The 22,937-nt window shown below is 40.5% G+C and overlaps 1 protein-coding gene and 1 long non-coding RNA gene across 4 annotated transcripts in view; one reads left to right on the top strand and one right to left on the bottom strand.

Moving 5' to 3' along the window:
* rerg (RAS-like, estrogen-regulated, growth inhibitor) overlaps nucleotides 1-7,346 on the top strand; it is a 40,549-nt gene extending 33,203 nt beyond the window's left edge. Inside the window, exons 4-5 of the mRNA XM_037760494.1 lie at nucleotides 4,004-4,077; nucleotides 6,390-7,346. Of these exons, the coding sequence (XP_037616422.1) occupies nucleotides 4,004-4,077; nucleotides 6,390-6,800 (485 nt within the window). The 3' untranslated portion in view covers nucleotides 6,801-7,346. The remainder of the gene's footprint in view (nucleotides 1-4,003; nucleotides 4,078-6,389) is intronic.
* LOC119482695 overlaps nucleotides 1-12,597 on the bottom strand; it is a 47,985-nt gene extending 35,388 nt beyond the window's left edge. Inside the window, exons 1-2 of one of the 3 annotated variants that reach the window (XR_005205496.1) lie at nucleotides 12,071-12,591; nucleotides 8,387-8,738 (exon numbers count right to left, since the gene is read on the bottom strand). This is a non-coding gene — a long non-coding RNA (uncharacterized LOC119482695). Of the gene's footprint in view, nucleotides 1-8,386; nucleotides 8,739-12,070 lie in introns of those variants that run through there. The other 2 variants (XR_005205495.1, XR_005205497.1) reach the window with 2 other exon arrangements.
* Nucleotides 12,598-22,937: the final 10,340 nt, after the last annotated feature.

The following is a 22,937-nucleotide window of genomic DNA, read 5'->3' as shown; positions in this document are numbered from 1 at the left end:
TATCTATTATTTTTTTTTAACATAATAAGGTGCAGCATCTCATTAGAGTGCAATTACCACACTAGGCAGCATTTTCTCTCCTTTTTAAATCAACCACCTCATGTAACGACAAAATGATCACCATCTCAAAGCCATTATGCCCTCCGCTTCACATCACAACATATGGCTGGCAGGTTGGTGAGGTACTTTTAGCAGGAACACTTATTTTTCCAGGTATTGATTGACTTATTTTTGTTCGGCATAGAGGGAACTTAAGGGCAGGACACTGGCACCTGTTATTAACCTGCTAACCTGTCTGTCCTCGAAGTATAGCACAGCAATAATACCCCTAAATAACCTTTTGTAATGTAGTGTATTGGTACTGTGTGTACCAGCTTCACAAAACATGTGTACTGTACTAACTTCAAGTAGTGCACATGATTTAGCCACAAAAAAAAAAGAGAAAAAGGCAGAAAAGAGCAATAACTGCCTCCTTGATTACCCCGAGAGTTGGCGTCGGAACCAAGAAAGCACAGCTTGAGCTGCATAATGGGAATAAAAGCCCAGCTGGAGGGTGTCTGTGACCAATCAGACTGCCTGGCTGAAATTACCCATGAAGTGGTCGACACATTATTAAAACCCTATTATGGGGTGCCTGGCTAGCTCAGTCGATAGAGCGGGCGCCCATGTATGGCCAAGGCTCAGTCCTAGCAGCGGTGGACCAGGGTTTGAATCCGGCCTGTGGTCCTTTCCGCATGTCATTTCTCTCTCTCCCCCTTTCCAACACTCTATCCACTGTCCTATCAATAAATACTTAAAAATGCCCCCAAAAAATAACTTCAAAAAAAAAAAAAACCCTATTATGGGCACATCACACAGGTGCGTGCAGAGCGGTCTTAAAGATGCAAGATTACTGCCAGAACGTGGGCTGGATCTATTTCAATATGCCTTTCACCATTCAAATCCATTTTTATTATCTACCTATTCACTTTGATCAGAGTTATGAGCAAGCTCAGATGTTCTTTTCAACAATGAGGAATCACTGGTGTCTGTTGGGAAATGTAGTCCATTCAGTGCAGGACCAGGCAATCATGGTTTCCTCCAAACCAAAGACCATGCCAGATTTAGCCAAAGAAGGAGGCTAAATAACGCTCCAAACTCCAAAACTGGCCTCTGACCTCAAGATATGTGAATGAAAATGGGTTCTATAGGTACCCACAAGTGTTTCCTTGTGATTTGAGCATATTTTTTATGCAAAATGGAGTAGCTGTGAGGGTTTCTGGACAATATTTGTCATTGTTTTGTGTTGTTAATTGATTTCCAATAACAAATATATACATACATTTGCATAAAACAAGCATATTTGTCCACTCCCATGTTGATAAGAGTATTAAACACTTGACAAATCTCCCTTTAAGTTTCCTTTTGAACAGATAACAAATGTGTGATTAATCACGATTAACTATGGCCAAACATACAATGAATTCAATATTTGAATCGATTGACAGCCCTTATATTAAACCTAAGTTATGTTTTGGAGTGCTAAACTGACAGGTGTCTGACACCAAATTTGCATTTTCGGGCTCTAGTGAGCAAGTACCAAATTCACAAATCCAGGCATTAAATGTTCTTTCAGACACCTGTGGGTGACTTCACCAATGCTACGTCAGCAAAGAAGGGAGATAATGTGGTAAACTGTGTGAGTCGGCTTGTTTGTTGCACGTATCATCAAACTGTGGCATCGGGTGTTCCTGCATCATCATAAATGATGCAAAAAGAGGACATGAATATGTGCATAAGTAATGGCTAGACGTGCTAAATCATCTGCTGACAGTGTTACAAGATGACCACAATGCAGATGGCCACAATATATTGCATTAGTCATTTCTGTCTGTGCGCACCATCCAGTTACAGAATCTAATCTCCTTTGGCACAACAGAAATGAACTCTGCTACTTCTGCTGTGGTTTGGCATCACAACAGCAACAGTGCTTAAAGTTGTATCACATAGCGCAGAGGGAATTCCTGGTATGAACAAGTACTGTAAAGCATGTGTAAGAGCGAAACGATTTTACACGCTATATCAACAAAACTTGATTCTGTTTCCAGTTTTGACACTTTGAGTTTGGCGTGACACTTTCTTTCTACCTTCTGCCAAAATAGCCCTCAGGCAGTGAGGGGGTTTTGAATTATGAGGGAAGAATTGCTTGCTGCCAGGAAAATTACTGCTTTTGTTTCTCTCCGAGGCCTTTAGATGGGATGGTGAGGCTGGTTAAATCATCCCGGCCCGGCCCCATGTCAGTGCATTTAGCAACAAACACACAGAAGGGTGGACGTGGACAGATTAGACGCTGTCTGCAGCTGATAGAGTGATGACTCCTGAAATAGGCTGTCCCACGGGTCACCACGTAAGACTCTGGTTCTCCACATGCCTCCAGCCAAACAGCTATAAATCGCCACTCTGCTTCCACTTCTGGTTCTCTCTGACATTTACGTCACAGGGTGCAGTTTATCCCCCGGAGAGGTGAGCGCACCTGGGACACAGCGGGTAGGACGTGCAGAGACTGGAGCAACAACAAGCTCAGATTCTGCTATTTTTGACTCTTTTTCGATGAGAACATCTTTTTGACAGGTGTTTAGTATCACTGATGTGGCTTTCACTACAGCTGGTACGGATTCAACAATTTAGTCATGAAGGGGAAAGGGTCATTTAAAAGTTTTAGAATTAATTAATTGTTTTAATTGATTAAAATCATTAATTCATTATTTTGGTTTTAATTTGGTTAGTTCGGATTCATCAAAGACATACAATAGAGTTCCAAAGTGGAAGTAGTATTCGTAAAAGTCACAATCATTTTTCCACGCAGATAATGTGTCATTTTAATTACATTTTGGAGCATAAACAAGCAATATGATGCATAAAATACTATGACTAAGGAGTTGTTTTAGTTGCACAATAATGTACTATGCAACATAACATGCTTGGTGACGGCGCAAAAGATGAACAACTGCATCAGAAAATATGTTGTTCTTTCATTAAAAAATGATGGAAGGAACAAGATGTTGTAATTTCTCCTAAAGAAAATACGGAAGTCTGGGGATTTATTTTACTATTGATTTCTTGACTTACTAAGCTTTCTAATATCCTCCCATCACAAGAGAACCATACATCAAGATACTAGCAGAGCAGGAAGGACATGAGTCACAAGGTGAAAGCAATTGTAAGACTTGACAAAGTGAAAAAGCTTTAGAAAGCGCTGGCTTAAACCCTCTGGTTGAGATGACGGCAAAATCCATCAGAATCTTTCTCTTTACAAGGAGGGTTTCAGGGGCTTCAGTGCTCTCTGGGAGGTGTTTACACAGATGGAATTTTTACAAGGGGGGCAATTCAGGCAGATAATGCCTGTGCTGTTCAAGATGGAATGAAAGGTCACAGCCACAGTTCACACCTGTGTTCCCGTGCCAGGAATAAGAAGCTCTTATCCCGCTTTGTAAACCAGCTAGAGGTGAAGCTCAGGTCAAGAGTCAGCCTTCATCCAGCAACCGGGGAGGTCCAACAACCTGCTGAAAACTGAAGGCTCCAAAATGAAAGATAATGATTTAATGGAAAAGGTACCAAGGAAAATGGTAACGCGATGTCCTTTTTAAACAATGCAGTGTCTGCCTTCTGCCAGGCAAAAGCTAAAGTGGGTCTCCTTGTTGTGACCTCTGTTAGTCCAGAAAAACATGGTCTGTCATGTCCATATCACACATACAGGTCTCTAAAGGGATGTTTGAAGCCAGATGTATTTGGTCTGGCTGTCTCCAGCTAGGCAGCAGTACTCGCTGGAAGCAAAGGACAGGCAGGCAGTGCTGAGGGGCTGAGCAAAACTCATAAGAGCTGGTCCACCTTAAAAGGTCAGCCCACCTTAAGTGAGCCTGAAGGGCATCAAAATAGCCACCCCTGTTATTTTCTATGTACACCCCTACATTGGTAGCTAGGCGCGCACGGATTAACTTTTTTCCTTGTCTTTTGTGTCTTACAGAATCTACATATCGTCATCAAGCCAACATTGACGATGAGGTCGTCACCATGGAGATTCTGGACACTGCAGGGCAGGTGAGACAAATTATCCATGTGTCCCTAATCCGACCTTTTGTCGAAACAGAAACATAAAGACCTGAGCTCTCTACCATCATCTTCAACTCATCCCAGCTGTACCGTACACTAACAGGAGAGGAAGGATTATCATAGTGCCGTACAGTACTTGATAGAGGTACTTATACTGATAGTGTACTGTACTAACAAAGAAGTATCAACACAAGACAAGTAATGGATGTAAATTAAAGTTATCTGAAGTTGTCTACAGTTAAAGTGATTTAGTATTGTAATTCTATAAGGTTGGGGGACTTGCCAAAGACAGGTTTTAAAAAAGAATGGTAAAAAATGTATGCAACAAAGTCAGAGATATCCTGACTTTTAGTCCCCAGTATGGTTCAAATATCAAAAGCACTGGATACTACACTTCCCCATGATGCAGCTCAATATAATTTTTCTCAAACCTCAAAAGACATTTGCTGGTAACATATGCACAAAACCAAAAGAACTAGAATTACCGCCTTGCGGTTGTATGCCTCCGCCAACAAGTCAAGTTGCACTTTAAAACCATGTCTGTACAAAATGTCATCACTTCATCATTTTATCCTATTAGACACTTCTGTCAAATTCTCATAATTAGCATATGAATTCGCCAAAAACGTGTTTTGTGAGGTCGGTGACCTTTTACCACCAAAATCTAATCAGTTCATCGTGGAGTCCAAGTGGACCTTTGTGCTAAATTTTAAAAAATTCCCTCCAGGCACTCCTGAGATATCGCGTTCACAAGAACGGGTCAGACGGACAACCCGAAAGCATAATACCTCCGGCAACGGCTGTCGCCCGCGCCAATGCATTGAAAAAACAATTGTGACATTATATGTACCTCTGTACGCTTTCAAATAACATAATATATATTTGTAAAATTTCAAATAAATTGTATACTCAATAGCAGAAAAAATGCTGAAAGCAGTCTATAAAGTCCATCCTGATGAAGGGCTTTTTCCGTCTTCTCCAACTGCTTACTTCTATGCCAGCAAAGTATTGTGTGGTTACCAATAAAAGTAATAGAAAACCACATACATTTTCTATATTACTGAAATAGTGAGATGGTGAATGAATAATGAAGAACTGACACATACATTTTCAGAAGGCATATTAGACATGGAGAGCTGCCGTACACTGCAAACAATCAATACTTGAGTTTAACTTTTATATTTCTTTAAAAAAAAGTGAGATGGCTCCACTAACTTGCTCGGGTGTGATGTTGCCTTTGCTGCCTGTTCTTACAGATTTTGACACTTATTTTGGAAAGAGTTGTTTGAGTAATTGTAGGAGTGGATATGAGACTGAATGGCACTTTAACATGGCCATTTCCTGTAAGTCTGGCAGAAGCATTGTATGGTCCTGACCATGAGGGAGAGCTTGCGTAAGTCCTCGAGTTGTAGATAAATATGCTGCAGTGCTGCGTAGGTGTTCTGCTGGCGGCTGATTTCCCCTGCGACACTTCAGCCAAGTCATCTCTCTCTCATTATATTGTAGTCTATTTTCAGCTGGCATTAGGATGCGGTCTGAATGTTTCCAGACACGGCTGCGTTGAATGTCAGGCCTCTCCTGACTCTGATTGTATCAAAGCGTTGTGCTAACTCTATCATGATTTGTGGAGGTGGAGTCTTCTTTGGTAGCTCATAAATTGCAAGTTCAAAAGTCGGTCAGCTATACAAACGTCAAACTTTCTCGTCTTTCCTCTGGAGGGATGTGGGATTTTTTTAAGCTTCCTCTAACACTAATTATGAGATGAGGATCTCTGTGCCTCCCTCCAGTCAGGTTACGATTTAAAGTCTGCCACACGACCAGTTAAGTGGTTATAACCGGAGGGACTGTTTCTATTTCAACACGATCAAATTAAGAGCACATGCCTGCTGAATGTTCACAATCCTCAAACGGCTGCAGAATTAACTTTCTGGCGTAGGCAGGTGTGGGACAGAGCGGAGAGAAAGAGTCAGAAATTAGAAACTAATTCTCCATGAAGAAATTTGATGAGTTACATATGTAAACTAAAAATTAAATTATGCCAAGATGGAATATTTTTTTGTTCAAATGCAAAAAGGAAGATGAAGTGTGCAGGGACCAAAATTGCTGGCTTCAAACTGTCACCTATGGAATACATTTTTTTAGAAAGGCCTTGCTTTTACCTCGTTTTTGCTTTTTTATAAAAGCAGTATCGATATTATTGTATAATCCTCTGCCAGGGAATTTCCCAAAATATCGAACTACTCCTTTCAGAATCAAAATTTTAGGAGAGCTCGTAACCAAAATCTTTGTCTTCATCTCAGGAGGACACCCAGCAGAAGGAGAGCCACATGCGTTGGGGTGAAGGATTTGTCATCGTGTACGACATCACAGACCGGGGAAGTTTTGAGGAGGTGGCGCCGCTCCGTAGTCTCCTAGAGGAGGTGAAGAAGCCGAAAAACGTGCCTCTGGTCCTCGTGGGCAACAAGTCCGACCTGGACCACGTCCGGCAGGTCGGCACAGAGGAAGGTGAGCGGCTGGCGGCTGAAATGGCGTGCGCCTTCTATGAATGTTCAGCATGCGCCAATGAGGGGGGCACCGTGGCCGAGGCTTTCCACGAGCTGTGCCGCGAGATAAGGCGCCGCAAGGCCGTGCAGGGCAAGGCCAGACGCCGCAGCTCCACCACGCACGTTAAACAGGCCATCAACAAGATGCTGACCAAGATCAGCAGCTAGGGAAGAGCCACACTACTGTCTGATGACAGGAAATGTACATTTTTCTCATGTAAATGTTTCAATATTTGGCTCTGAAATGGACAAAATGTGACTGATTTAATGTGGAATGTGTTCTTTACTAATTCTTTGATCATGTTCCATCTAAAAGGCCCCAAGTGCAATATCTCTTCCCCGTGGAAGAGGTAAATCATGTTCAGAGTGAGAGCCTTATCGCATGATTTCTCGTCCAAACTTTTGAGCTTGTTCGGATGAAAATAATCCTGGATACTGGTGAGATATGAGATGTTTCATGATGATTCATTAATACGGTGAAGTTCTCAACCTTTTTATTTTATCCTTTCATCAAACTGCAAGCTGTCTTATTTAGCATGCAAAGAATTCAAGGATTTATTGACGTCTAACAAGAAGATTCGTGGTTTCCTCTCTGTATCTTGTCTGTTGGGGGATATTGTGATGTGCTTCGGCCCACATGTGTGTTACTGTTCTGTCAGCAGTGATCAAAGAGAAATAAGATCAGAGAACTACTATTATATAAAAGTGGATCGACTGTCCAGTCGCAGTCGCAGTCGCCGTCCATCCGAACATGTCACATTCCAGGGATGTTCTTCATGGCTGTTATTTTAATACTGTAAACTACAGTATGTATATGGTATATTGCCTTAAGCAATGCTGTGTCTTAAGTGTGTACAGAACCTAAAAGGCATCTACAGTAGAAGATACTGTAATTGTTGAAATGTTTTTATGTATGTGACCTGTATGATCAAAAGAACCAGCTGTGCACTTGTAATTAAAAACTAAGATATATCCCATCAGTTTTCCTCTTAATGAGTCCATATGTTTGGTTGGCATCGATGTAAATGTCATCGCTGGGTGCATGACGTTCCACAGAAGCCCTCAGTGGTGTGCCATGTTTCAAATAATAACCACTGTGACTGATACAGACGACTTCAGACAGACCATAAAATGTCACATTTACATATAGTGACAGTCTCCAGACGGGCAGAGCGGTGACAGTTTAAATAACATACAAGTTTATGTCAGACTCCTGAAACTCATTTGCAACCTAAGGCTCATCTGGCTTTCTGAGACATATGCTGCTATTTTTTGCAGATATTCATGTTTAAAATATCAAACCAGTGGTTGCATTAGTCATAATCTATTATTAACCATCTTTTGAATTTTAATTTTTTAATGACAATAACGCATGCATGCCTATTTAAAGGTTGAGTCTGTGATTCTAATCCAATACACTTTTTGTCAAATTCAGCGAATATTTCCTCACAGTCCTCTATCTGTCCTTTCTGCGTGTACAAAAAATCCAGTGTTCATACACAGCCATATCTTTTTTAAATTTTTTTTTTTTTTAAGTTATTTTTTTGGGGGCATTTTCCATTTTTTTTTTTATTGACAGGACAGTGGATAGAGTCTTGAAAGGGGGGAGAGAGAGAGTGGATGCGGAAAGGGCCACAGGCCGGATTCGAACCCGGGCCTTTTTTAAATTTTTAAAATAAATTTAGAGTATTGGACTGAAGAATGACTCACAGCAGCGCTCGCTGTGTGTTTTTTAAATAATATACAGAACAAGCTTATAGATTATGCATTTATAAGGGCATGGAGAGAAAAGATGAACAAAGACACGACACCGACCGTGCCGTCTCTTTTCATGTCAACACACAGAAGCAGATGAATGATTTTTTTCCGTAATCTTTGCCTCGGACAGACAACTTTTCACGGCCGTTTTCATTTTATTCTGAAGGCTGAACCTGCGCTCTGCTGCCACGCTGTAGACTGGAATTACCAGATTCTCTGTAACGTGGGATTTCCCGATCCTGCAAGCACTCCCTTCACGGGAAGGAAATCCAGCAACATGTTCTCCTTCTGCACCGGTGGTGCAGCTGCATCAGCACAGACGTGCTCCAAGGCCTCTTTCTGTCAGAACTACAACAGAAGAGCGAGCGGCGTATCTGTTTTAAGTGCAACCAAACACACTCACGTCATTTTTATAAAGTCTGTCAATAACAATACAACCGCGATCTCCTTTCAGTTCTGACGCAGTGTAAAGAGAGTGACAGTGGGGTTATCATTGCATGTTTGGGTAGAATCTACCACGGAAATGGGGGGAATCTGCCACAACCAATAAAAGCTACGATACGGAGAAATAATTACTGAATGTAAATACACTGAATGGTTATTACAGAGAAAATCCCAAACCATAAATAGTATCAAAAACGGGGTTTCATTTCATGAAAGGATTATAACTTAAATCGAAATTAATTGAATTTATTTCTGACAACAAATATCACTGATAGAACAACAGTATTTCTAATTCCCATCAATCATTCCTTTCGTAATGAAACAAAATATCCATGTCGCAAGTAATTCTCTGTACATGTCGATTCATCCTCTCTCACGCACATAAAAAACTGCTTATCATATTACAGCCACTGACAATACTGGGTAGATTCTTGGTACTACAGCTATTCACTATTTCAGCAGTATTCTGGGCAATATGGATTTCAACAAATAAACCTCCTTTCAGTTTTTCTTTTTTTTTTGCCTTGAGGCCTGAAATCAAAACCTACTCGATCTAACTTTCTCTTACTTTCCCCATTTAGTAGCCAAAGGAAATTAAAACCGTTTCAACCCACTTCTGTCACAGCACCGTAGTGGAAAGAGGAAACCTCCCACTAAATACACCCTGTTACTTCAAATAGACTGCTGACTCAGGAGAGGACACAGAAACAAAAAAATGCTTTCAGAAAGCAGAAAGGAGTGGCCCAGCTATCTGGCAGATAATTACTGGAGGCAAAAATCCCATAATAACCATGGGAAGGAGCCACAGTGCTCCTCCTCATTCTGACCAGTTGGAGACTCTAAAGGACAATTCCAGGTTTTTTCGCCATCACTGCAATATGAATTCTGACTGTTTAAAGTTCAACATGTTTCACATTTATGTTAATTTTCCTAGTCGGGAACTCATTTTTCCGGTTATTCTGACACCACGTGAATGCAGCACAAAGCCTATGGCAAGCTAAAAACACAACACTGACATACAGTATTATCCCATTATAAAGTTGACAGGGAAAACGTATTAGTAAACAGTTATTTACACATCCATCATACATGGAGCAATATTAGCGTTAATTTTTAGATTCATGTGTCTGTCCACCTAATGAATTCCTGTCCAATATTCACTTTCCTGTAAGCTCTGTTTTGGTCTCCACCAACTGCTGAGAGAAATATCTGGCCCCTTTAGATGCTAAATGCTTCACTATGTTCACCGGCTAGCTGCTACCTTTGTCTGTCAGTTGGTGCTGGCCAGGAGCACATCTTAGCTGTAAACAACAGCTGGAAATTAGATTAATGTGTGTGGTGTGAACCAAAGCGGTAATATTTTCTGCAGCAGAATCAAAATATTGAGCCGAAAGACTCTAAAATGCTCTGCAAAGCTGAAGGGAAGTGCAGAGCTGGGTGATTAGCTTAGTCATTCTGACCAATTGTCAATATAAATAAATTGATTAGTGCAGCTTTACTATCAAACATTTTTGATTAAATGATCATATATGAAATTAGAATTACCGCCTCGCTGTTGTATGCCTCCGCCAACCGGTCAAGTTGCAGTTTATATTCATGTTTGTCCAAAATATCATCACTTCATCATTTTATCCTACGAGACATTTCTGGGAAATTGTCATAATTAACATATGAATTCTTGAGTTATGGCCAAAATTCGATGAAGGCGTTCCCGATATATCACCAGAATGGAACAGACCTGAGGACATAGTGACCTTGACCTTTGACCTCCAACATAAATAAAAACCCTCAAGGGAGCACTTTCATGAGAATGGTGCGGACGGAAGGACATACCGAAAACATAATTCCTCTGTACCGATGACGGTTACATACAGATAGTTAAAAAGTTCTATGACTACGAGCATGGCCTCTAGTGGTCATGTTGTCTTGCTATGGTTGGAGAGAGAAGTGTTTAAGAAGCGCCAGAAGGGAGGGGGGTTGGTGTGTGTATCGTCTCCTCAATTTCCTGTCGTGCTGTCATGCTCTGAAAGCTGGTGCGAAGTGGGGTCGGGAGTTCGAGATCTCTCATCAATTTCCATCGCTCTGAAGAAAGAGACCCGTGGTGGGTTGGTTGGAAAGGGCAGCTGCAATGAGTAAGGGCTAAGAGGATTGATCCCACACAGTTCTCATTTCCAGCACGGTCTTTGCGTCTGGGTAGATGTGAGTGATGCAGGCAGGCGCTGCCGGGCACGAAGACGTGTAAACTGAAACTGAAACTGCAGGGGTTTGAGTTTACACGGTTCTCATCTCTTTCGTCATTATAAAAAGGGACATGGGAGACCAAACGGGGGGGACTAACAGTGGAAAACAGAAGGAGGAAAAAGTCCCTTCTCTTCTTGACCAGAGGAGAAGATGATCCGGGGAGTGAGTGCCATGCTCGGGGAAATTTCACAGTAGGCCTCGAGCAGAAATGTTCCCATCCCGCCTGTGATTTGGCTCTCTGTGCATCACTATGGTTTAGACACATGGGTGTCATTTCAGTAGACGGCATTTTTCCGGAAAAAACAATAAAATCCCCTGCTGCCTCTTGGCTGGTTACATACTCCAAAAACAGACATAAACAGTAGTGGTTGTGTTTAGACGCCTGCGGGTGTCTGCATATACTCGTATACATTTACAAATGATTGTCTGTGCGTACAATCTGTGTAGTCAAATGTCTTGGGCTGAAAAAATACATACATAGTTCCCTATGCAAACCTCAGAGAATCTAAATACTATTTTTTTTTTTACTGTTATCAGCGTTTTTTTTATCTTCAACAGTATTTTCATGATCTCACATATCTACTGTTTGCCTGAAACATCTGCCTGGTGTGATCGACATGAAAAAAAACAACAAACAAACACCTGATACAGCAAAGGACAAGCCAGTGAACTAGAATCACACTAGTCCAGTGGTTCTCAAACTTTTCTTACCAAGTACCACCTCAGAAAACATTTGGCTCTCTAAAATACAGTAGCATAGGCCTACCCTATTCAGCAATGCACAGTTCACGCAGGAGGCAAATTTATTCCTAATAAGAATATTACTTACTGTTGACTTGTCAAAGAGGTAGCACTAGAACTGGCACTTAAACTCTTCCACACAACTCTCATACTACGCAAGGGGCAGCCTCTCCCACTAGGCCTGCACAATATGACACACATGCATGGAAATGTTGCTCATTTTGAATTTTCATGTATAGCCGGTCAGTACTCACGGTTTCCATGGAAACGAGTCCTAACGGCTGTGGCTCGTGCGATGGACGCTCCGTCCAGGTTCACGTGCAGCGGGCCGTTGATGTCCAGTCCTGACCTCTACTGCTGCAGCGTCCCAACAAGCACAATATCCAGAAAACCCTCAACTACTAATAAAACATAGTTTCTTTATAACCATAGAAACGTCCACATGAATCCAGTTTAAAGACAGTAACCGAACTTAACGTCTCCTCTCGTCCAAGACAGTGACAGTGACAGCTAACTAACTGCCAACTGTTAACTGCCAACTGCCAACTAGCAACCGTCCGTTCGCCAATTAAGCGAAATTACCGGCAGAAAACAGCTTACTTTCCCGTTTTTACACGACTACAACACGACACAAAACGTCTGGCTTTTAACGTGTAATAAAATAACTTGATAGTTAACGCATTTTACCGAATTAACGCTAAAAAAACGGCGTATTTTGTGGTTCCTTCGTTGTTGGTCTCCCGTTCTCTTTAGTCCCGCCCATCAGGAACTCGGTAGGTTACAATGCTCGTCACTGATTGGCTAATTAACATTAGACAGAAACCTGACTTGACCAATAGGAAACCGAGAAACATGATGGATTCAAGGACTGCTCCAAACTTAGGACACTTCTGTTTCTTCATAAAACTATTAATTTGACCATATTTTTTATTTTTTATTATTATTTCAAAATGACAGTATCCATAGTAACAGCAGAAAACATCAAAAACATTTACATACAAAAGAAGCATAGCGAAAACATAAACAAAGAGCTGTGCCAAACATAAAAGGACAACAGAAATGAAACAAAACCAACATAAAATTAATAAAAAAAAAAAAAAACACAATAAAAATAAATAAATAAATAAATAATAATAAAAAAAAGCGAGAATATGATAATAATTTCACTTAAAAACTTTAAAGATATTGCATACATTCATTGTTTTCATTGCTTTTTTGTTTTGTGAGGAAGAAATTGTTCACAGATAAAGATCCATTTCTTTCATAAATACAAAGAAATTAGGCTTTTTTTGGGGTAAATTTACACTTGTGAATGTGGAACTTTGCGAGAATTAAAATTAAATTAATAAGAAAACTTTAATGTCAAAGTTATGATACAAAAGACATTATTTTGCCATTATTTTTAAAATATACATTTGTAAACTGAGTTGTTTGTCAAACAAATCAATGATGTAAACAAAATCTACAAGTTTGGTTAACGTTACCTGAGATAACTACTTTTTCGAACTATTGTCCTTCCTACCTGTTGCTGTTTGTTTTTCTGTTTTCTTTCTAAAATCTTCCTCTTTCTCCGTAAAGTAAGGAAATAAGATATGCAAAGCTGTGGAAAGTTTTTTCTGTCCACATAAAAGTGAACTCACCAATATTGAATCTTTTCTTCCTTTGCCCTTTGACCTCCTTTAGTATAATGGTCAGGTTGTGTGCAGTTCATGAAAACAAGGATATTTAAGTCATATGATCTTCATCAGCAGCTCTTTAAAGGGACTGTTTATAAGAATCAGAAATGCTTGTTAACAGCGACACCTGTGGCCGTTAAGTCAACGAAAGTCAGCGTCCTGTTGCTCGCGCTTGTGCTCGCTCTACAAAGACATGAACGAGCATCGCTCCAAACAGTGAGGTGAACCACGTCAGCTTAAACCACAATATCACACTATATTTCAACTGCTTGGCAGTAATGTTAGCTGACCAGACGAAGGTCTCTCCATGAATCACTGTTGATCCTAGTGTTGGCTTTTCCTGCCTCGACCTCCCGACCGCGGCCGGAGGGAACAGGGGAGACACCGGAGTTTTGGTTGGAGATGATAACGTTTCTCTCTGCAGAGCCCCGTCACTTCACAAAACATGGGAAACCTCTGTTGGTCTGGAGGAGCTTCAGTAGTTATATCTGCACAAACGTCCGCTGTACATTCACTAGATATTCTCAAAAGAACGAGAACGAGCGCGGTGTGTGAGTGAAGGCAGGCCGGCAGAGGAACAGAGACTCCGGCCCTGGAGACCAAAGCTACGATCTCCCCCGTGTCCTCCGACCGCGGCCAACACTGTTGCGCAAGACGGGCTTCACTAGATATAACTTTGTGGTTTTGGTGCTTCCGTGTAGTTTGTGTTGGAGTCTGAGTCTGAACAGCGTAGCCACACACGAGCGCGCATTGTGACACCGACCCACAATGATTTATACGTGTAAGAAGTTACAAACAGTCCCTTTAAGGACTTCTTGTCGATGTTGGCATTAAAGTTGAGTTTCAGAGTTCACTCTTGACCATGAAAACAGAAGCTGACAAAACAATCTCACCTCATCTGCTGATGAAGATGTGATGTGGACAAAAAGCTCCAGAGGAACCTTAAGTGGACCTTGAGGTGAGATTGTTTTGTCAAGGATATATTTATGAGTTTTGAAGTTGTTTTTTCCCACTTCACTGCCAGTTTGAATTGCCCGAAGCACATTTAAATAATTGTCCTTGAACTGTGGTTTAAAAGCTATTATCTGACTGCCAGTCTTTTGCAGCATTGTGCTCAGCTAGAGGAAAATATTCTGCAAAACACTCTTGTAAAGCATGCAACTCTCTCTCTCTCTGGTGATGCAACTACAGTAAAAATATCTCTGGAGGGACACAAGCGTCTCTAGAGCGAAAACAATTCCCATATCCTTGCAGAGACTGATATCCCCATACATCCTGTTTAGATATGCAACCAGGGGGAAAATTAGTGATGTCGGCAGACTCACGTAAATAACCATGGGAGAGCAAGTTGACTGACAGACTGAGATAAAAAAAACACAGCAGAAGATAATTTACAGTCGACAAACATCACTCCTAGAAAGTCAATAAAAGTGGTGTTCACATGTGCTGTATCTTTATGAACTTACTCGGTAGCCTCTTGATGAAATCTTCCATTATAAGGCAGAGCAGGAGGGAAAACAGAGAGGAAAGCTTCATAGCAGAGGAAATGAAAGGCCTACAGAGAGAGGGGGAAACGTTCCCTCTGTAAACAGGCCGACTCTTCCGAGGCTCTTCTCTCCTCTTCAGCCCCGATCTCTTACAAACAGCACATACTTCTTCACTGAGTGGAGCTGCAGATACACTGACAAGCTGTTTAGGTTGAACTTGGGAGAGTTTATTTCAAAAGCGCTACACAGAACATCCGCTTTAGAGGAGGAAAAACATCATCGCCTCGAGTTCATCATTTATGGAGAGTGTGTAAGCATTTCATCAACTTCAGACTGTCACAATAAGTGTCATATTTACGATGAAGAATACTTTTTTGTTAAACTTTTATAGTGGCAATTATCATAGTGAAACAATTTATATATTATACAGTACTTTTTACTGTCATAACTATTTATCTAGACAAAATGAAAACACTTTTTTATCCCATAATTTTTCTTCTTCCCCATATTTCTGTCTTTAAAACAAATCTAGCACACAATCGAATAGACAACTGAAATTAAATTTGAGTCCTTTCTCATTTTTACATTACCACCGTAATTCACCGACACGCTTGTGAAACTGCGGTAACGTGAGCCACAGTCTTGGAAAGGGAGGAGTGAGCTGAGGGCTACTCAGGTGGTTGCAATCTGCAATCACACCACTTGATGCCACCAAATCCTTCACACTGCACCTTTAACGAGCCCATGACTTATCTTATACTAGTAGTTTTGTAAAATCATTGAATGATGGCTTCAATGGACTTACCCACCAACATGAATACATACTGCTATGGGATTTATATAAAGTGGTGTATGTATGGTACAGCATACAAACCATGTATGGTTTGAAATGTCAAATACTCCAGTATTTCAAGCCATTCGTATTTATAGTCAGAGAAGCAGCAGCTTGGAAAATCTCCTCTGAAATCTACAGGCAGAGTGCTGCAGAAAAAAAAATGTTCCCCTTTACCCACGGTGGCATCTGTCCATGTTGATCATTTAGGATTTATCTGCCGACGTTTTGAAATATCTATCTTTGAGATTTCTGCTGGCGACCAAGTACTATGGAAGACACCGTCACGATAAAAACTGCAGACAGCGAGGTCGGTGGATTATCATCACTAACCAAGACACTGTTTCCATAAAGACATGAGTTTTTTTTTTTTTTTTTAAAGGTGCAGTGTGTAGGATTTGGCCCCATCTAGCGGTGAGGTTGCAGATTGCAACCAACTAAAACTTCTCCCGTTTGCCAAGCGTGTAGGAGAACTACGGTGGCTGACAAGAAAACGCGAATGTCAACAATTCGTATTTTCAGGTGATTATACACTAAAGAAAACATACTTATTAAATTCCATTTCTGCCAATAGATCCCTCACTGTTCCTTTAATGTAATTTTTAAATTCTTTAGACACCACAAATACATTTTAATCGCCCTCCATTATGTGCAAAAGTTTCTCTACCACTGCAAATAAATCCAAATTTATATATGACGGTTAGAGAGGCATATAATTTAGTAATGTAGTTCACCATCTCTCTATGTGTACATAAACATGACGGCAGTAGAAATACGACGAAACTGAGGAATCCAAAGTAGAGGATTTCCACCTCTCCGTTTCTCTCTCCACCCTGTGCTCTATGAAGCATTGCAGTTGCCATGACAACCAAGGCCTTTCCTTGTTTCAGAGATACTCACTATGGTGACCAAGGCGTTGTTGTACATTCTGCAGGTCTGAGAGGGGGAATAAGACGATTTCTCTCTCTCTCACACACACACACACACACACACACACACTCACGCTGAGTGTGCTAATACAGGTACATCCATAGAGACCTACCCATCCACACATTATGTGCAGACGCATCGTGGTTAAATGATGAATGGTGAAACCTCCGATGCATGCTGGGACCTTCAGGGTCTAACATATAAATTGAGCTGGATAAAATAGCTTGAAGGTTAAATATAGATGTGCCACTCTGCCCTTAAAAAAATCGATGCTGCATTTCCTGAGGGCTGTATAGTTACTCACTTATATCTGCAGCTCAGCTTTCCTAAGAAAATATGATTCATAGTCATTAGGGGAACTACGACATTGTAAAATAACTGTTTCATAGAATGGAAAAGTCAGTCTGGTTTCAACTCCTGCAACACTGCTCTTGCTCAGCATCACAATATATTTATCATACTTCCGTTATGGTCACTTCATCAATCGTATTTCTGAAACTCCTGTCGTACTACATTACCCTCAATGAAATTGTTTTCGACCCTCAGGCAGTAGCCTTGTTCATACAGCTGCATCACAACAGTGCCGGTGTCTCACAGTGAAGTACAGCCTTGAGTGTGTTATTGTTTTTAATACAATATGTAATCTTTCTTTTTATTCATTTATTCGGTGTTCCACTTCGAAAAAAAATGTTTTTCCTTGTTGCTAAGCAACATCCTGTTGCATCCTTCCTGTTCACATTTACCTCAACGCTCAACTTGTTGAATATACAATGCCTTCAAATGAAACTTGTTAGCTCGTGTTTACAACACTGGTGCAGTTGTACACAATATGCGTGGCGTTCAAGTGTTTAAGTAGTGGAGAACACCGCTGCTAAGCAACGGTGATATTAAAGTTACTGTCGGCGTCTAGAAGCCACAGAGGCTAACAATTTAGCAAGCTGGCAAGCGGGTAACACAATGCAGGGAATGCAAAGGCATAATGCTGTAGGGAATATCAACATTTTCCTCAGACCTATTGTACAATTACGAAAAAAAACAATATACAACTAAATTTACAATATTATTATGCACCGAAAAATTTATTTCCATGGCCTCCGCCATTTCTGACAACGTCAACAAACACGTCACAACTCGGAGCTTTCAGAAACTTTCCGCTTAACAAGGTTGTGAATACGACATGAGGGGGGCGTTCATATGGACTCTTCTCATGAACACGGTAAACACGACCCCCATCTGAAGGCACCATAAAGCTGCATTCATGCATATTTGGTCCCCGGCGGACAGAAGATCAACCCTGATCAACTATAATGTCGCCTAATCCTGTGTTCACACTATGAGCGACAAAAGCAACAAAACGTCCAAGCGTGGCGAGCTACATGGTTGCCGAGTCGCCGTTGAAGTGTTGCTGAAGAGCTCGTTAACGTAGTTATGTCATTAAATAGCTATGGGAACTAGTGAACAGCATTTAACAGCCAGCTCAAAATGGGCTTTTTGGCCGCAAAAACTGAGCGTTTCAGACGGATGGTGAATACAGGTATATTCAGACAGACAGGATGAGAAAAACAATGTGTTTTTTGAACATTAAAGCATGTAAACATGTTCTAGTCTAACCCCAAAATACGTAGTATATGTAAGTATGAAACAGGAAATGAGCATGTCCCCTTTAATAACTCTCTGGAAAGAATACTACTAAGACTTCATATTAGTGAGTACCATAAAACTGTGTAACAGAGTCACATAAAGTCTGTAGTGTAAAGGTAAACAGTGGGACTATGCTGATACAATAAAATGTCTGTTGAATCCATCAACCTGTTTCCTGGTAAGATAAATCACAGCTGGATCCCAGACAGATTGGTGTTACAGATGGCTATAAAAGTAGGCCCACCCACTAGATCCCCAGGTCCTCTAGCTGTCTCTTAGTAGTTCTTAGACTGTGGTCTAAGACCCACGGCGAGGCCCGGAACGTCCTGCCGGAGGACCTGAGGGGAGCAGAGAGTGGATATCTTTAAAGGGGACTTACTATGCTCTTCTGCTTTTTCCATTTCCTTAGTGTGTTATATAGTTCATTGTGCATGTAAAAGGTCTGCAAAGTAACAAAGCCCAAAGTCCATGGCAAAGGAAGTTACTCCCCCCCACAGAAACGCTGCTCCTGAACTGCCTGAAACACCTCGCTTGAAGTCCCGCCTTTTTTTCCGTAACATAGTGATGTCACAAAGTAACACATTTGCCTATAGCGGCTAGTTTGGCATGCCTTCAAACAAATGAGGGATAATGTACAGCGAGCCAGTCATTGCTGTGAAATAAACCCTGACAGGGACAGCGACGTGAAGCGGGTTTCAGAACTGCGTCCATAGCAACGGTCTGTCATACATAGCAACGGTCTGCTATAAAGAAATAACAGACCAGGTAGAACGCTGTGATTTACCAATCAGAATTGTAGTATTCAACAAAGCCATGTAATAAAGCTAGTTAGAGCAGAGCTAGAGCGGAGTTTGTTTCGATAGACCAATCACAGCAGTGGGCCCGCTGACCAATCAGAGCAGACTGGGCTTTTCGGGAAGGCGGGGTTTCAGAAAAAGCGTAAAAAGTGGTGCTGTAGCACAGCCGGTGTGAGGAAAATAAAGCGTTTTTTGAACATTAAAGCATGTACGAACCTGAAAATGTACACAATAGGTCCTCTTAAAAAGAAACCTTTTTAGCCTGGCTTTTATCTATCTACAAGTTGTATTATATTACACTTTATTTTACTCAGTTTTTATTCATTTAAATATCTTTTTTTTTTTTTACTTATGCTCTGTAGTGTCTTTTTATGTTCAGCGCTTGTATGACTTCTGCTGTATAATTTAAGCTTGATTGATTGATCGAATAGCAATGACTTCCTTTCCTTTGAATCTAAATGTGTGCAGATAAGTTGTTGCTGAAAACTTCATTAATAGGAGAGAATCATGTGCACAGTTAGGAGGCAGAAAGAAGATGGATATGAGGATGGATGGGGGGTTTTGTTTGGGAGGACAACGCCCCCTTCTGGTCATTCACTATAGGAGTTTGTAACTGCCCTCTCTACTTGTGATTTCTACCAAAAACAGAACTTCAAGATGGGACGTGAAGAATAAAGACACTAAATTCAGATGATTATTTCCTTGCATACAGTACAAAACGGTGTTGTGGAGATGGACTATCTATCTAGATGCTGTGTTTACAGGCTGTTGCCGTGGCTGCAGGCAGGCAGGGACCTGCGGCAGATGAGAGATTTGACATTCCACCTTAAGAATGCACGAAATCGCGCTGGCAGCAGATTACCATCGGGCTGCCAGTGGCCTGGTATGCAACACGTGTCTCAGATTGAGAGACAAAATGTGAAGCACAGGACAAAACCGTGAGCAAGTTTAAGGATGCCACAGAGGGTCAAAGGTCAACAGGAGGAGGCGAGCTGAATCCCTTCTTAAGGATAATTGAAATCGACTGTGTGAGGTGAATTATTAATGATGTTGTAAGGTATAGTATGTGATCTGTATCTTTTATCTCTACATCATCTGCTGTTGAATGTAGTCAAGGTGGTCTGCAGTCTGAACATACTGTACCCTACAGTCATGTGGTGTTTTTAATCTTAACAAAACACTCTTTTATTAAACTTGTCACCACTTTATTTTCTCAGTGAGATGTATTGGAGAGCAGCTGGAGGAGCAACAAATGGTATCATAATGAAGCAAACATGAAAGAGAAGCTCTTGTTTGGAGTTAAAACCACTTTACTGCAGATTAACGGTGAAGTTCTACAAGATTTATGCATTTATTATTTATTACGGGAGGTTTTTGGCTTTGGAGTTGTGCAGATGCTTACCATATTAGAAGCCTATTGGGGAGTATTTGCAAGCTGATTTAAAAGGTGCTTTGTATTTATCAGCAGTGGGATGCTGCATACACACATTTTGCATCATTCTGTATTATTTCTATATTAGATAGTATAGATAGTAGGTACGCAGTATGTGTGTGTTGGTTGAAAAGTGCATACTGTTATTGTGCTATATCTTAGATTAAGAACTTATTTTCTCCACACATTGCGTTTTAATTGGATTCAATAATTTACAATATTTAATCATCTTTATAATTAACTTATCATGTAAAGACTTCCTGCCATCAAGTATTGTAGGTGTTTTCTGTTTACATGGTCCATGATGGTCTAAATGGAGCTCCAGATACTTTAAATACATTTTATACTATTTCTGTTATAAACAATTGTTATCTTAAAGCTGCACCAATCAATATTTTTATGATGACAATTGATCAAATGAGTGTGTGTAATGTGATAGATCTTGTGCATAGTGACAAATCCAGAGTAAATTATCACCCAAAAATGATTACAAAAGTTACCGTCAGCTCTTTTAGCATCTTTCAGCTCATTGTTTTGGTTTTATGGATTTACCAATAACGATGTCTATAGATATCGACACACAAAAAAATTATCTCCATGAATACAATTCCAAACTTCAAAATTAGTTTTTCCTTAAAGTAGTGTAAACTATTTTGGAAATAACTGGAGGCAATAGAAATTCTCCCAATCTCGCATTTAGCACCTTTAAATACAATTTTATAATATTCTGTTATAAAAAATTGTAAACTTAAAGCTGCATATTTTTATGATGACAATGGATCAAATGACTGTGTGTGTAATGTGATAGGTGTTGCCCATAGTGACAAACCCTCAGTGAATTTTCACCTAACTCTGCAGTTCCCGTCGTCTCTGTGGAGCGTTTTAGCATCTTTCGGCTCGTTGTTTTGGTTTTAGGGCATGCAACTTCACTGTTTTGGTTCAGTCTCCCTGCTCCCATTGACCTTGTTTCCAGCAGCAGGCAGCTGTTCAGAAAAAAACCTGCACAGTACCAAACAGCAGACAGAAAAAGTTAGAAAAAAGTTAGAAAAAAAGCCAGATATTTCCATCAGGAGGTGGAGGAGACCAGACCAAAGCTACGAGGAGAGGAAATATTAGACTCAGGTGCAATAAACGCTAATGTTACTAGATGTGTAAATTAGAAACTGTTTGCTAACGTGTTAGTATATCAGCTTGATACGGTGATAATACTGTATGTGAATGTTGTGTTTTAGCTTGAAACCGCTGCCCCGAAATGACCCCAAAAAAATATAAAAAAACAAATTCAAAAACTCAATCAATTCAGGTTTAAAAATGATTTACCTAAATGATATTCAAAGATATTGACACTAAAAAATAATCATCTCCATGAATACAGTTCCAAACTTGACGAATTGTTTTCCCTTAAAGGCGGTGTAAACTATTTTGGACATATTTTCAGGCACATTCAGACATGAAGTAGTCTCAGAAATATCTGCGTGATGATGGCATTGTATGAAAAGTAATAACGTGTGCGCGTGCAGTGACTTATTCATGACTGAATGTGTTTCATATTACCTCTGTAACATTAGTGCCTAATTCATTTGAGAGCTTGACGTGAAGCGGGCGGCAGATGAAAGGCAGCGTCGGAGTCCAGCAGGTTTCCCTCTCTGCGGCCTCGTGTTGCCAGTCAGTTTTTAACACCCCGAGCTCCATGCCAAGAGGAATAAAATATGGTAGAAATCCAAGATGAAGGGATTTTGAGATTATCACCACATATTCTGAAAGTTGCGTGTTTCAAAACAGGACTTTTTAAAAGTGGAGTTGAGAGCCAGGACTTCTGCTACAGTGACCATAAATGGGAGGAAAACACTGAAATCCTCTCAGCTCTGCAGGATGACTGACAGGAACTGGAATGCACCACAGGTATAATAAAAGTTGTTACCTTTAATAACAGAAATCTTGCTTTTCAGACAAAAGAACAAAAATACAGAAAACTAAATCATCTTAATACTAATAAATTACAGGAACACATGAGATGCATCACACGTCTCACAAATAAGCAGCCAGACATTAAAGATCACGTAACGACCGGATTTACACACCTGAGGCACACAAGAGGGGTTGGTTTTCATGCCACATTTACACCAATATACAGAACGTTAATACACTTAAAATACCATACAATACCACCCACCATTCAGCAGAGAGGAAGGGACACAGTGGACTGAAATATCGGCAAATAAACCCGTGCAATGACATTATATCTCTCATTTACAAAGTGTTTTTTTTCCTTGTAGTATTAGCTGTACTTAATGGCTGCATATTCAACTCAGTGTTCGGCTATGTA

The sequence above is a fragment of the Sebastes umbrosus genome, chromosome 23 (assembly GCF_015220745.1).
Source record: "Sebastes umbrosus isolate fSebUmb1 chromosome 23, fSebUmb1.pri, whole genome shotgun sequence".
In the NCBI taxonomy this organism is placed as follows: Eukaryota; Metazoa; Chordata; class Actinopteri; order Perciformes; family Sebastidae; genus Sebastes; species Sebastes umbrosus.
Note: the sequence above shows the minus strand (reverse complement) of the source record. Positions and strands in the feature narration are given on the sequence as shown.